The sequence below is a fragment of the Pipistrellus hanaki genome (genome assembly GCF_964339955.1).
Source record: "Pipistrellus hanaki genome assembly, chromosome: 3".
Taxonomy (NCBI): domain Eukaryota; kingdom Metazoa; phylum Chordata; class Mammalia; order Chiroptera; family Vespertilionidae; genus Pipistrellus; species Pipistrellus hanaki.
This window is the reverse complement of record NC_140505.1, coordinates 172,086,557-172,102,583: the sequence shown is the minus strand read 5'-3', so window position 1 is coordinate 172,102,583 and position 16,027 is coordinate 172,086,557. Positions and strand designations below refer to the sequence as shown.

Here is a 16,027-nt window from a genome sequence, read left to right as displayed (position 1 = left end):
ACAAAAGCTGCTAATTCTGTTTGATACTACCCAGATGCAATTTTTTCTTTTTCTCACAGGAGGTTATCACTGTAGGTTCTCATCTGTTTGGTTAACTCCTTCCCTACCAAATCTTTCTCAAATATCAGCAGTGAATATGTATAGATTAGCCATAATGAGTCTGACACTGTTCTAAGCATTTAAAAAATATATATATTTTACTGATTTTTTACAGAGAAGAAGAGAGAGGGATAGAGAGTTAGAAACATCGACGAGAGAGAATCATCAATCAGATGCCTCTTGCACACCCCCTACTGGGGATGTGCAAGCAACCAAGGTACATGCCTTTGACTGGAATAGAACCTGGGACCTTTCAGTCCGCAGGCTGCCGCTCTATCCACTGAGCCAAACCGGTTTCAGCTATTCTAAGCATTTTTAAAGACTAACTCATCTCATCTTTGCAATAACCTTTTGAGCAGAACTCATTTAAGATAAGAGGAAACTAAGGCAAGCATGGAATGACCAAGTAACTGGGCCTCGGACATGTCATAAATGATAGAGCCAGGATTGGAGCCTAGGCAGCTGAGCAAGAGTCAAATCTGTTATTTTCTCTGCTACATGGCAAATAACTTAGAGTAAATTAGTTAATTAACTTAGTCTAATACAGTATTTTGTATAATTTGTATATTTTTAAAATTAGAAGCTAGGCTTGTAATTTTAAAATTATTTAACAGATTAAGTTAGAAAATTCACAATAGGTCAACATATGTCTTCTGATTTCTACATTAACTCCCAGTCAGATGACCATTTATGTTTCAGATGACCTTTAATCCTTATGTATTTGCCTCAGATTACACAAGCCTAGAAATTAGCTGCAAAGAATCTTGGGACTATAAAGGGTATAAACAGACAGTTCAAAGGAAAAAACATACAAATGAAAACATGTTGGACCTTACCCTTGATTGAAGATGTACAAATTAAAGATAATTTTATCTGGTAGTTGGCAATAATTAAGAAGTTTGATCATATTTAGTGTCAAGGGTATGAGGAAATAGATACTTCATACACTATTAGTGGAAATATATTTATGAAAACATAAATGTATGCATCTACTGACCTAGCAATTCTACTATGCAATTGTTCTATGGGTATAACTATAGAAGTCAGCTAAATGTACAAATGAGCATACTGACTACTATAATCATTTAAGAACCCATTTACAAACAAAATAAAACAAAAACCTACTTATATTTTAAAAAGTCAAATTATATGTTTTTATGTGTATTAAACATATTTGCATGTGTGTATATATGAATATAATTACACTGAAAATGATCTGGAAGAAAACCGATTACAGTAGTTACTTGAGGAGAAAAGTGGAAGAAATTGGGGAAGGAAAGGGGGCTTAAGAGAGGGCTGATGCTTTCCCTGTATTTGACTTTTTACAATGAAAATATATTCACATTATTTATGTGGAAAAAAGTGCCCAGCATAAGGCCTGATCTTAAAAAACAAACAAACAAAAAAAAAGGTGTTGATCTGTTAGTTTAACAAATTAATTAGAATGGTCCTGTGTACTTTTCTATTTCAAAATTAATGAACTCCCTAGCCAGGCAGCTCATTTGGTTAGAGTGTTGTCCTGATATGCTAAAGTTTTGGGTTCAAGCCCTGTCAGAGCTCATACAATGAATGCATAAATGAGTGGGACAACAAATCTCTCTCTCTCATTAAAAAACCCCACACCCACTAATGATCTACTCAACTATTACACAGTTCCTTGATTTAAAATGTATTATATCAGAGAGGGAAACATCCATCGGCTGTCTCCTGTATGAGCCCTAACCGACTGAGTATGTTCCCTCCATGGGAATGGAACCTGACACCTCTTGGTGCACAGGAGGCTGTCAACCAACTGAGTCACACCAGCCAGGACACAGGCCTGGGTTGGGGAGGCTCCATCCCCAGTTTGGGGTGTGCAGGAGGCAGCCCCATGATTCTCTCTCATCATTGATGTTTTTCTCTCTCTCTCCCACTCTTCCTCTGAGTCTATAAAATTATATATATATAATATCAAAGCCATTCTACTAGGTCTCAAAAAATGCTAACTATTGTTAGATGCCAGATGACATTTGATCTCTGCAAGTGTATATTAAACACAAAAGGCAAAAGAAACTAGACGTAGCTACTAACTGAAGGCAGAAGGCAGAAAACATTGGCACAGAAACCTGAAATTGTAGAATTTTGTTAATGAAGACTTCACACCTAAAAATCTGTGCTTATTTAGAAGCCTTTGACTGTCATCCTTGTGAACAGAATTTACCAAATTACTTAACTTTTATTTAAATATTTGTATAAATTTTTAATTCCTTCAAAAAAAAGTACTGTACTTTAAGTTATATATTTTTAAAGTTTCCACTATTCCAATAGAACTTCTAAAATATTTTTTATTTAAAACAAAATATTTAAGGAAAAAGGTATCTGTAATTAATTAGTAATTAGATTTGATAAGGAATATTTGCCTGGAAACATTTATTAGCTATAGCTTAAAGCTACAGATCTAAATGCAATTATCACATATAGAACATCATTTAAAAATGTGATTAAAAAGGATGAACTCCTGTCGTCAATTGCTATTATTTTCTTATCTCTTTCTAGGCTAATTGCAGAACATCAGAAAATAAGTTGATGAGGAAGATTGTCATTACCAAATTATACAAGGTAGCTATTTTCTCTATTTTTAAGGAAGAAGCTTTTAATATATATCAGTAAAGAGCTACAACTGTCATAATTTACAAAATCATACAAAGGAAAATAAATTTCCCCATTACTATAAATGATATTGCCAATAGGCTGTTTCTATGTATTTTACACTTTTCTTTAATCAGTATACAATCAGAAAGTGTAATCTGAAAGCAATCACTTATTGTCTTCCACCCTCCCCACCTTAAACCTTAGTATACTAAAAACAGTACTTTGCAATGTACAAGATATTACAAAATAATAGGGAACACTTTTTGTAGCCTACCCATTTCAACATAACTTCTAAATTATTATTCCAAAAGCCCCAAATCCAAGAGTTAATTTGATTGTTCCTTGATATCAGCAAAGCAAAATGTAATCATAGAATTCAAAAAGATTAAGTAAGCTAAAAGGGTCCATAAAAATTAGTCCAACTAATTAAACTACTCACAGACAGCATAGTTCTAATTTCTCCAATTGACCCCGATGGAAAATTTACTGCCTCTTGCCCATGTTCTTTGATCCGTACACGTCTTCCTTTGATGGTTCCCACTTGTTTCTCCAGAACTATACTAGAAAATGGCCACTGAAGTGGAGGGCGTGTCTTCATCATTACTAAGCATTTTCCTATCAGAAGCAGCTCTTTGAAAAACCTGAACATTTTCTTCAATGCCATTCAGTATTACTCAGTAACTGCAGAAGTAATAGGGAGAGTAGGTTTTAAAAAAAATGCTTTTAAGAGGATATGCTTAATATTTGTGTTTACGTAAAAGTTTTTGAAAGCCAGGAGGAGGTATGACATATAAATTCATAAATTTTCCTGACTACAGGCTTCTGATATTTTCAACAGAAATGCACCCCATCCAATTAATTTTATATACAATGTTATATACAACAAAATGTTAAAAAAGTAATTAACATTTTTTCTATATGATAATACAAATGTACTTAATTACAATATATAGTCCAAAACAAATTGGAAGATGAAGAGATGCAAAGGGAGAAAGTTGATTTACACAGATTATACACTCAACTGATTAAAAATAAAGAACAGCAGTGACTTGGTCTTAACTAGGGAAATAAGAGATAGCAATAATGGACTGAGCTCTCCCTACCAAAATCTGGTTAATCAACTGGCATATATTGGGCACTTACTGAATGCAGAGCAAAAGCAAGATGAGAAATTAAAACTACCATTTTTAAGTGCTTCAGAAAAAAAATAAATAAATAAATAGAGCCAGGTCAGACACACTGGCAAAATGTTGGGTGTGAGAAGAGCATGTAATAAACATTAAAATGAGGTTTAGATATTAGTAGATCACATCGAACCCTCTTTTCTTTTTTCCTTATCCCTAATAATAATAATGTGGAGACAGAATTTGTGATTCTGTTAAGATATAAAGGGGAGAATCGGTAAGGAAAAGTAAAAATACAAAACAGGGCAAAGTAGATGTACACTGAAGTAAGAAATCCACTTTAATTAAGGTGTTAAAGACATATTAATGGTTATGAATTAATCAGCAAAATCCCAACAATAAACTATAGATAGCCAGATTCAGTCTGCTAAAAACATTACAATGTGGCCCTAGCTGGTTTGGCTCGGTGGGTAGAGCATCAGCCTTCGGACGGAGGGGTCTCAGGTTCGATTCCAGTCAAGGGCACATGCCCAAGTTGTGGGCCAGATCCCCAACACGGGCCCGATCCCCAATGGGGCATGTAGGAGGCAGCCGATTATGATTCTCTCTCATCATTGATATTTCTATCTATCCCCCTCTCCTTCCTCTCTGAAATCATTAAAAAACACGTTAAAAAAATAAAAGCATTACAATGTGAATTTAAAAATAAAGGATGTCCTCAAGCTTGTTATTTAAAATAAAAACTACTGAACATTTTGATCTGCTGTAATGGGAATAACAACTGGTCTCAATCTATAATAATAAAAGGGTAATATGCTAATTAGACCAGATGTCTTCTGGACTTCCTTCCTGATGAAGCCAGGGCCAGGGGGAAGCCAGCCCGGGTTCCAGATGCCTGCTGGAGGCTGAAGGAGGAAAGCCTGAGTCCTGGGTGCCGGCAGCCAGGGGAAAGAAGGCCTACTCCTATGCAAATTTTTGTGCATTGGGCCTCTTGTAGCTATATAAGCAATACTCTAAAAATCTAGAGGCAATGAAATCAGTACACTGTCTAACACTGCTGCTGTGGAGTACATTGAGCTTTGGGCCTTTTCTCCTAAATCCTTATGTCACGATTTGCTTCTGGAAACACGGGAACAAACCTCTGGTACAGAACCAGGAAAATTAAAATTGAGGCAGGGTGTCTGATCTAAACACAGACTGTAAATGAGCAGGATTTCTCCCTGTACTTCCTAATTAATGGAAGCCTCTAACTTACCAGATTTGAAAATAATTTCATACTCAATAATGATCTGGTATAACTCCATATAAAAAATGGAAAGCTAGCCGAAACCGGTTTGGCTCAGTGGTAGAGCATCGGTCTGCGGACTGAAAGGTCTCAGGTGCGATTCTGGTCAAGGGCATGTACCTGGGTTGCAGGCACATCCCCAGTAAGGGGTGTGCAAGAGGCAGCTGGTCGATGTTTCTCTCTCATTGACGTTTCTAACTCTATCCCTCTACCTTCCTCTCTGTAAAAAAATCAATAAAATAAAAATATAAAAAAAAGATTAAAAAAAAATGGGAAGCTAGCTTTAAATAAATTAAATGATTCATTCAAGATACCCTTACAAATTAATGCCTTTCCACAAGGCTTTTAAAAAATGAGTCTTTATATCTCTCTCTATATATAAAAGAATAAGCAACCATTCGACCATTAGCTGTGATACGCACTGACCAACAGGGGGCAGACACTCAACGCACAGACATGGAACAGACTGGTGAATCTCAGAGGAAAGTTGGGAGGGTGGGAAGAGATTAACCAAAGATCTTATATGCATACTAGAGGCCCAGTGCACGGATTCATGCGCCAGTGGGATCCCTGTCTGGCCTGCAGGGATCGGGCTGAAACTTGCAGTCCGACATCCCCCTAGGAGTCCTGGATTGCGAGAGGGCACAGGCCAGGCCAAGGGACCCCACCAGTGCATGAATCTGTACATCAGGCTTCTAGTAACTATATAAGAGAGCAAGACAAAATGTTAAAATCTAAACTGGAACTCTGAAGATATGTGAAGAAGCCAAAATGAAAGAAACACATGACCCAGACAAAAAAAGTGAAGACTTGTTTCTCGAGAATATTTTTAATAATTCATGTTATAAAACAAATTTATGAGATCAACCAAAGGACTTATATGCATGCATATAAACATAACCAATGGACACAGAAACAGGGGCTGAGGGCATGAGCGGGGGTGCAGGATGGGGGGGGCAATGGAGGGATAAGGGCACATATGTAATACCTTAACCAATAAAAAAAGAAAGAAAGAAAGAAAAAAAAAAGAAATAGCTTGGGCTGAGTATCACTCCCCGCACCCTGCCAAAATGGAATGCATTTGGAAAAAAAATTATATAGGAGCAAAAACAAAACAAAACACACAAACAAAAAAAACACACAACAAATTTATGCTTGCATATCTGGTGATAAACTAGTTTTGGTCTTAATGGTCAATCTTTTAGTCAATATGGCTAAGATTTAATAATTCCATTAATAAAATATTCTATTACAGATAGTGATAAAAGTATGAATTTTGCTATGCTCCCAATCTCAGTTACAATTCAGAAGATTATTTTATACTAGAGGCCCAGTGCATGAATTTGTGCATGGGTGGGTCCCTCAGCCTGGCCTCACTGATCGGGGCCATCAGGGTCAGCTAGATGGGGGGAGGGACTGCGGGAGGTTTGCCAGCCATGGGAGGTTGGCTGTGGGAGCACACTGACCACTATGGGGCAGCTCCTGCATTGAGTGTCTGCCCCTTGGTGGTCAGTGCATGTCATAGCTACCAACCGGTCCTCCCGTTGTCAGTTGTAACTGTAGCTTAGGCTGTTATATATATCCTCCTTCTATATAATAAAGATGTAATATGCAAATGGTCGTTACCAGATCACAGATCGGCAGGAGAGTGGGGCAGCAAGCTACAAGTGCGCAGTGGGGAGCAAGCTATGGGAGGGCAGCAAGCTATGAGGGGGGAGATAGAGGGATGGAGAGAGCTACAGGTGGGCAGCAGCGAGCTACTGAGGAGCTACTGGCACATGGATTGGTATGCAGGGCTACTGGTAGATAGATAATACAAGTGTAGAGCTTTGGTACTATAGGAAACTGAAGATACATTTGAAGGAAAAATAGAATGATATAATATCTTACAATTTATATCTATAATTATTGCAGAGAGCAAGTTCCATTATCAAAATAGCTACTATTGTCCATGTACACAGTCATGCAAGTAGAAAAAAATCTACATATGATACTCATAAAAATGACTTAATGTTATTTACAGAGATATAACTTTTAAAAATACAAAGAAAGGCCTGGCCAGTGTGGCTCTGTGATTGAGCATCTATGAACCAGGAGGTCATGGTTCGATTCCCAGTCAGGGTACATGCCTGGATTGTAGTCTAGATGCCCAGTGTTGGGCGTGCAGGAGGTAGCAGATCAATGACTCTCTTATCAAAAAATAAATAAATAAAAAGAGCCAAGGCCCGTTTGGTGCAGCAGATAGAGCGTCGGTCTGCGGACTGAAGGGTCCCAGGTTCGATTCCGGTCAAGGGCATGTACATTGGTTGTGGGCACATCCCTGGTGAGGGGTGTGCAGGAGGCAGCTGGTCAATGTTTCTCTCTCATCGATGTTTTTAGCTCTCTATCCCTCTCCCTTCCTCTCTGTAAAAAATCAATAAAATATATTTTTAAAAAATGTGGTTGGAATACTTTTCAAAACTTTGCTTGATTAAAAATTTTTAATGCATATAATTCTCTGAGTCTTAAAGATATAAATGAGTCTGATTCTGAAAACCATTAAAGTAATAATATTATATCAACTATACCAAAATTATCCCAGTTACATTTTCTTAGGGGAGATCTTAGGTCCTATGATGGATATGGTGGCCTGATTTGTTCAACCTCTCTTCTACCTTTCTTCATTTAGTCTGCCTCTTGTATTAAAGAAATGGGAAAGCTAAATGTGGCCATTTCTCTAATTATCTTGCAGCTAGATTCTAGATATATACCAGGCTCCTCTAATTAGGTATACTCATGAGAGATTTGGAAGATGGAAAAAAAAAAAGCAGAGGTTCAATTTTTGCTGCTTTGGCTTTTTTTGACTATTAAAGCTGTGGAGGCAAAATGCTTCTAAAGCAGTATTCCAATATGTATTCCTCAGCTTCCTGGTAATGCAGAGGCACTTGTGGTAGAAAGAGTGGCTAGATTCTGAGTTCCAGTACCGCTGTATCAGCTTTGTAGGTTATTGCGAGGCAGATATGATGATGGCTTCTTGATTCTTGGATTGTAGCTATGATCATGACCGTGTGTTCTTGGCTTCATAAGCTTAACAATCTTGATCCTCTAAACCAGTGGTTCTCAACCTTTCTAATGCCGCGATCCTTTAATACAGTTCCTCATGTTGTGGTGACCCCCAACCATAAAATTATTTTTGTTGCTACTTCCTAACTGTAATTTTGCTAGTGTTAATGAATCGTAATGTAAATATCTGTGTTTTCTGATGGTCTTAGGCGATCCACAGGTTGAAAACCGCTTGGTATCTAATAGGGTTGATTTAACAGAAACTGAAATATGCTGCACTGGCTTGGTAACTGAGTGGTGACTGGCAAGGAAATATATTGCAGGCTAAAAATCCAATGATCCACTATAGCCAATTGGCAAAACTTTTGAAAAAATTATTGCTACTGAATTGTAATGCCTTGGAAGACAGACCATGCGCCCAAATAGCTTTCAGCTCTGCAAAAGAAGCTCCCTTTCTGTGGTCTGAAATTCAAGCCAAAAGGCAAGAGATAAGATGACAGCCCTAGCCAGTGTTGCTCAGTGGATAGAGAATCGACCCATGAACTAAAAGGTCCTGGGTTCTATTCCAGTCAAGGGTATGTACCTTGGTTTTGGGAGGCAACCATTCGATGTATCTCACATCGATGTTTCTTTTCTTTTTTTCTTTCTTTCTTTTATTGATTTTTCACAGAGAGGAAGAGGGATAGAAAGTTAGAAACATTGATGAGGGAGAATCATCAATCAGCTGCCTCTTACACACCCCTTACTGGAGATGTGCCCGCAACCAAGGTACATGCCCTTGACCGGAATCGAACCTGGGACCTCTCAGTCCAAAGGCCGACACTCTATCCACTGAGCCAAACCAGTTTTGGCTCACATCAATGTTTCTTTCTCTGTGTCTCTTCCCCTCCCATCCACTCTCTTAAACAAACAAACAAACAAACAAAAAACCAATAGAAAAAATATCCTTGAGTGAGGATTAACAAAATAAACAAATAAATATAAGTGAAATGATCTAATAAGTGTTATGAAACAAAAAAACTACTAAGAATATGAGAAACTACTAAGAATACTTTATGCCAATAACTTTGAAAGCTAAATAAGAAGTAATTTTCTGGAAAAAATTTAATAATAGTTAACATTTACCACATGCTCACATGTGAAGGCACTCATCTAAGTACTTCACATATATTAAGTCATTTAATACAAATGCTCATGAGATAAGTACTGTTATTTCTATTTAATATAGAGTAAACTGAAGAATAGAAAAGTTAAATAAATTCTTCAAAGTTGTACTAAGTATTAAATATTGGAGCTAGGATTTCCTGTGCTGTACAGCCCAAGAGTCTATTCCTTTAACAACTATGTTACATCGCCTTTCAGAATAAAAATAACACATCCTATTAAAATATGCCCCTAAATAGGAAACTGGAATTGAGCAACAACCATAAAAGAAATAGACACCCTGGCCAGGTAGCTCAGTTGCTTAGAACATTGTCCCAATAGGCCAAGGTTGTGGTGTGATCTCCAAGAATAAACAAATTAATGCATAAATAAGTATAACAACAAATCAATGTCTCTCTCTCTCTCTCTCTCTCTCTCTCTCTCTCTCTCTCTCTCTCTCCAATTCTCTGTCTAAATGGATGATAGATAGAAATGGAATCAGTAGACCAGCATCTCCCTATCCCCAGCAAAAACCTAGATAATTTAATGACCAATATAGCTATATCTTCAAGGAACAGATAATTCCTAAAGGGTAGCAGAATATGCCATCCCAAAATATGCCATCTTGGCATATTATTTTGAACTGTAGGCACTTGAGAACAGCAAATGCAGGGAGAATCTTTCTCTGAACTTCCCTTACCTGCCTAAAGATAGATCTTCCAAAAGGAACTCAATTGCCATACATACCCTTTGGGAATTGCATCAACCGAGGGAAGACCAACTCTAATCATAGGAGAGGAGGCTAGAAGGTCTACACACCTGGACAAACTCTGTCATCTCCCATCCATTCTTCTTTCATTCCTAAAAGTAATTTACTTTTCCCTAAGGAGACTTCCATTTCCCCAAACTGTCCCCTACCTCAATTGAGATGATATTTAAGTTGGAATTCTAAGCCACCTTGGGGAGTTAAAATTTCTCCCTGGATATTGACAAAAGTTCTTTCTTTGCTTAACCATACCTTAGCCAGTCTCCAGAACTTTCCCTTTAGCCCACCTGCGCACTTCCTTGCAAAATCTAGTATTAGCAAGAATCCTGCTAAGCTATTTTACAATAGCAAGTCTCCCATTCTCCACATCTGTTCACCCTCAATATCTCAGTTCCTCTTCTATCTTCCCTCTGCCTTCAGCAATAAATCTTAATACTGGGGATGTGCCTGCAATCAATATACATGCCCTTGACTGGAATCGAACCTAGGACCCTTCAGTCTGCAGACCGACGCTCTATCCACTGAGCCAAACCGGTTTCGGCTATATTTTCTCTAAAGTATTTATTTTACCTCTTACATCTAGATCTGCCATCTACCTGGAACTGATTTTTGTATGTTATCAAATAAAGGTCAACACATTTCCCACCACATCGATGTCCAGTTAAGCTGGCATTTACTGAATAGAAAATCCTTTCTCCATCAAACTTCAATGTTGCCTTGGTCATAAATCAGAATACTTTGTATCTGTGGCTGTTTTTGGATGCTCTTTTCCATTGGTGAATTGGACTACTCTTGTACCAATATCCATTATTTTAATTGCTATAACTTTATGATAGGTCGTGGTATCTGATAGGATAAAATCTTCCAGCTTTATTTTCTTTCAAAATTGATTTGGCTATTCTTGGTCAGTTGTATTTCTGAATGAATTTTAAATAAGCCAGTCACCTACATTAAAAAAACACCACACCTACTGAGATTTTGATTGGGTTTGCTTAGAATATACGTATTAATCTGAGGAGATCCAGTATCTTTACAATAATGATCTTCAAACCCAAGAATATTTTTATTGCTTGCCTTCTAAATGAGTCAGGCAGCTTTCCATTTCTTCCTGTATCCTAAGATAGGTGAGGTACAAATACCCAACAAAGGACTTACAACCCCAGCATATGTACAGTATAGAACTCCTTCAAATAAGTAAGAAAAAGATAACCCAATAGAAAAATATGCAAAAAACACACACTCTTGAATTGGTTTCACAAAAGGACATAGAATGGGCTCATAAACACATAAAAAGACTCAATTCCCTTACCAGGAAAATGCATATTAAAGCCTAGAGGAGACATTGCTGATGCCACTGTAATAACATGGTTATAATTGAACAGGAAAGGAGGAGAGGGAAGACCAGAAAGACACATGCCCAATAAGGTCTACTCTAAATGATGTGGGAAGGTGTTTGTCGGTTAATCACACCTGGAAAGGAGTCAGAGGCTAGGATGGGCATGGCCACTGCAAGAGCACAAAATCTAAATATATAAACTTCTGGACAAAGAAGCCACTCTTCTTCTCTTGGCTCCAGGGAGCTGAGCTCCTGTGATTCCTGTTACCCTGGCATGCTCTTCCGCATCCACATGTCTTGGCGCAGGGCTCTGCTGGCCTCCACACATGGACTAATGAACTTGAATTAACTTGGATAATGAACTATGCTGGGTTGCAACATGGAACAGAAGCTCTGGACACTGACCCTGCTTCTGGCTCTGCTGAATCCACAGCTGCACTTTTTCCAGGACTGGCTTAAGGGGAAGGGGACTTTGGAACTCGAGAAATATAACTTCACGCAAATAGAGCCTTCTTCCACATCCTCCTGTGGGGGCTTCTAAAAGTTCTTATTTCAGCAGTGTTCCAAGAACCTCCACCTCCCTCCCTACCAAGATTCTCTGGTACCACCAGAATGATAAAAAGAAAGACTGAAACGAGCAGGTGTTGGTGAGAATGTAGAGCAACGGGACCGCTCAAGCACTGCTGGCAGTAGTATAAATTGGTTGAACCACAATGGAATAATGTTTGGCAGTATCTACAAAAGGTGAACATATGCATTGCCTAGGCCTCAGCAATTCCACTTCTAAGTATATACCCAACAGAAATATGCTCAACAAAATATATATACTAAAAGGTTCACAGTAGCTCTACTCACAAAAAATCTCAAATTGGAGACTACCAAAATATGATCAATAGTAGAATGGATTTAAAAAATTTTCATGTAATGCACATGAAATACTATGGAGAAATAAAAAAAAAATGCTCACATGACAATATACATGAATCTAACAAGTAAATAAAGCCAGAGACCAAAAATACGTCAGACAAATAAGAGCATATACAAATGGAATTGCACAGGGTGTACCCTGTAAAAATAGGCAAAATTAATCTAAGTTAGTTATTGTAAATCTGCATGGTGGTTATCCCTGGGGTGGGAAGAAGTGACTGAAAGCAAGAGAGCTTCTGGGGTACTGGTGATGTTGTGTCTTGATCTAGGTGCTTGTTTTGGGGGGGTGTTCATGTGAAAATTCAGCAACCTTTATGATTTGTGGACTTTCCTCTGAATATTAAGCTGCAATAAAAGTTAGTGCATACAGCATTAAGCCAATAAATCCAATAACATGCTGAAAAACATTTTCTACAAGAAACAGGAAGAACTCATGCAAATCAATTTTTAAGAAACTAGCATCCAACTGGAATGCATACAAAAAGAAACGTTCAAACAAAGAGAGAAAAATGGCTCCAATTAACGCACAAAATGTAAATTAGAACAATGGAATGCTATTTTTTCCTAGCAAATTAGCGAAGATTAAAGAAAACCAATGTCACTGAGGATTTGTGTGAAACTAATATTCTTATTCTTAATGGAAACTTAAATTGATATAACCTTTCTTCATTCAGTCTTTAAAAATTACTTTTTTCACCCACTTGTTTCCCTTCTAGAAATTATTCTAAGAAAAACTCAGAGCTACAATTAAAGATGGATTTATGTCAGTGTTGATTACAATGGTGAGTATTTTGAAACAATATAATTTTCTCACAATGGAAAAATTGCTACATTATGATACATATACATGATGTGATGTTTTCGAAGAGTAATGAATAGGAATAGACGTGCTAAATTTAAGTGAAAAAATACATACAAAATTCTATGTGGTATGATATCTTTTGTGTTAAAAAATCATAGACTTAAACATACACTTGCATGGAAAAAAGTCTGTAAGAACACATATTGTGGTGTTAATAATGGCCATCTTTGAATGGTAGGATAATGGATGATTTTAATTTTGTGGCTTCTTTGCTACAATGACATGTTCTTTGAACATTTGTTATTATTACATTCAGAAGTCGAAGAAAATAATAGGGTAAAAAAATAACATCCACCCAGTTCCCTTAATTCCAGAAATCTAAGCAACCTAGATTTTTATCTCTCCTTTAGCTCTCACATTTAATTTGCAATTTTATCTTGGAAGTACCTGCCCAAGCCATTATAACATTTTATTACTTCTTCTTTCATTTCCAAAACGCAGGCACTTGTCTTTCCTAGAGAGCACTTCGAATGCAGGTTCTTCATTTTGGTAAAATAGCCCTATCCTCCACTACTTCTCCATTCTAGCCATATCAGAGCACTTTATATAGTTCCCCTCCCACACTCAAGCCCCTGAAATATCCACACCAAGTACTTCCACTCCTCCCAACCTGGGCATACTCTGCTCTCTCTCCCTGTAATGCGTTCTCTCCCTTGTCCTTCTAACCCAATTCACAGTTCAACATTGACCTCTGATACCTTTTATTGGCCGTAGGTAGCTTCTCTGAGGTTACAAGAACTGATGATGGTTTCCAAATCAACCCCGCAATGACTGTTTGTACATATTTCAGTATTTATCATTCTATATTGTTTCGTGCCTAGCTCTCCCACTGTACAGAACGGGCCATATCTTTTACATTTTTTTCTCAAAACCTAGTTGAATGTGTGAACGCAAAACATACATCTCTACAGGAGTGGTGTGCACCTGTGTGTGATAAATAAATGGCAACAAAAAGACTTGCTGTGTTGTGTGTGTGTGTGTGGTTCCCCCCCCCCCCACCATTCAAGATGGCAGAGAACGTCCTAAAATAGTCCCCACACAAAAGCACTCACACCCGAGAGCCTTAAGTCAGAACCGGCTACACTTAGCGCCAAAGCAAAGGACAAAAGAACTGATGCACCTAAAGGCTCCGAGGGCCCGCCCCTCGTCACCCACGGCGGGTCCCACACGTATTTTAAACCACGTTCCAAAGCTGGCACCTGCTGCCTTCATTCCGAGGGCCACGCCTCGACCAGGCACAGGGACCTAAGGCACTTCTGGATCATGACCCCCTCCCCCCCAAAAAAACCAAGGACGTAAACCAGGGAGGCTCCAGGGTACGGGTGAGGATCCAAGAATGCACGGCCGGGCCCCGCCCCAGCCAGGGGCAGTCCCCCTGGGGCGTAGCCGCCCCGGGGCCAGGAACCGCCGGCGGCGCTCCCGTCCACCCGCCCCGACTGGGAATTCCGGGCGGGCCCGAGGCTGAGGGCGTCTCGGGCTACACCTGTCCGGCTGCAGCCAACTCTAGGCCCCAGACATCGCCGAGATTGGGTGGCCGAGGCCGGCAACACGACCGTCCCTCGATCCCTCCTCACCCCGGGATCGGTCCCTCGCCCTGCCACCTCGCCTTCGCCCTCGCTGTTCTCAAACAAAGGCAGGCAATCCACACACCCACCGCCATTTTCCCCTTACCTCAAAAACCACCTCTTCGTCAAACTCCGGTGTCATCCTTCTCCGCCATGCCACCCGCCTCAGCACGATGGGAAATGAAGGCAGTGGGGGAGCCGGCGGCACCCAGGCAGCCGCTTCGCTCCGTCCCGCGTGTCCAGAAAACTACGACTCCCAGCATGCCTCTCTCATCTCTCCCCGCCCCTCTTTTTTCCGGTCTACGTATTGGAGCAGAAGATGATCCCGTGGACGGGAGAGGCGGGAGCAAAAAGGAAGGTCGAGCCCTCTGATTGGAGGAGGCTGGGGCTTTTGTCTGCCTGTTACTGGCTGCGGCTGGCAGGGGGCGCCAAGAGCACGGATTTTTTTTTTTTTTTAAAAGCTGGAGACGGGCACGCGTCGGCGGAGGCGCGGCGAGCACTCGCTCGTGCCCGCAGCTGGCGGCTCGCGCCCGGGAGCGCCGCCGGGTCCCCGGAGTCCGCCGCCGCATCCTTTGTGAGGACCCTAGAGTTTCGCTGCGGAGCAGCAGGGCGACATGTGGACGCCGCCGCGGGAGCTTTTTCTTCCTGCCTACCTTCTTGAAACAATGGACTGTGAGGGGAGCATGGATTGAGGGGAAGCGAGCCGCCCGCGGGAATCATGACTTCGGCCGCCGGTAAGTGACCGCGCTCGCGCGGTCCCTGGAAAGTTTGCAGGGAGCGCTGGCTGCTCGGCTTGGGCGCTGGACCCACTTTCTCCTTCGGGGTCCAGGTTCGCGGGGTCCCTTCGACACACTTTTCCCCTCCGAGGACCGCGGCAAGTGCGGAGCCGGCGGCGTTTGCTGCCCCGTCTCCTCCTCCCTTTTTTGTGGGGAGAGAGAGGGTGTTTGGAAACCCTGTCTCCCTTGGGACCTGCCTTTACCAGGAGACCCGGGTTGGGGGCTCTGCGCCAGGTGGAACGCGAAATGAAAAAAAAAAAAAAAAAAAAGACCTTTGCTTGTCTCCTCAACTTTGAGCGACTTTGCCTTTTCTGCGTGTGAAAACAGTTTTCGATGACCATGTTAAGAAATCAGTTATTCTAAGCAAGGGCAAGGTTCCCAGAGGGTTGGACTCGGCGGCGGGGCTGAGTCGCTTTGAACCTGGTGTCGACTGGAAACCCTGACCCTCCTTGCTTAGCAGAGAAAGAGGTG

The 16,027-nt window shown here is 40.2% G+C and overlaps 2 protein-coding genes across 5 annotated transcripts in view; one reads left to right on the top strand and one right to left on the bottom strand.

Moving 5' to 3' along the window:
• Nucleotides 1-15,044, bottom strand: part of VEZT (vezatin, adherens junctions transmembrane protein) — a 55,744-nt gene extending 40,700 nt beyond the window's left edge. For 2 of the 4 annotated variants that reach the window (XM_084878471.1, XM_084878472.1), the window contains exon 1: nucleotides 14,887-15,043. In XM_084878471.1, coding sequence (XP_084734597.1) covers nucleotides 14,887-14,922 — 36 coding nt within the window. In that variant the 5' untranslated portion in view covers nucleotides 14,923-15,043. Of the gene's footprint in view, nucleotides 1-14,886 lie in introns of all 4 variants that reach the window. The other 2 variants (XM_084878473.1, XM_084878474.1) reach the window with 2 other exon arrangements.
• Nucleotides 15,045-15,263: 219 nt separating this feature from the next.
• Nucleotides 15,264-16,027, top strand: part of FGD6 (FYVE, RhoGEF and PH domain containing 6) — a 119,085-nt gene continuing 118,321 nt past the window's right edge. The window contains exon 1 of the mRNA XM_084878470.1: nucleotides 15,264-15,514. Coding sequence (XP_084734596.1) covers nucleotides 15,499-15,514 — 16 coding nt within the window. The 5' untranslated portion in view covers nucleotides 15,264-15,498. The remainder of the gene's footprint in view (nucleotides 15,515-16,027) is intronic.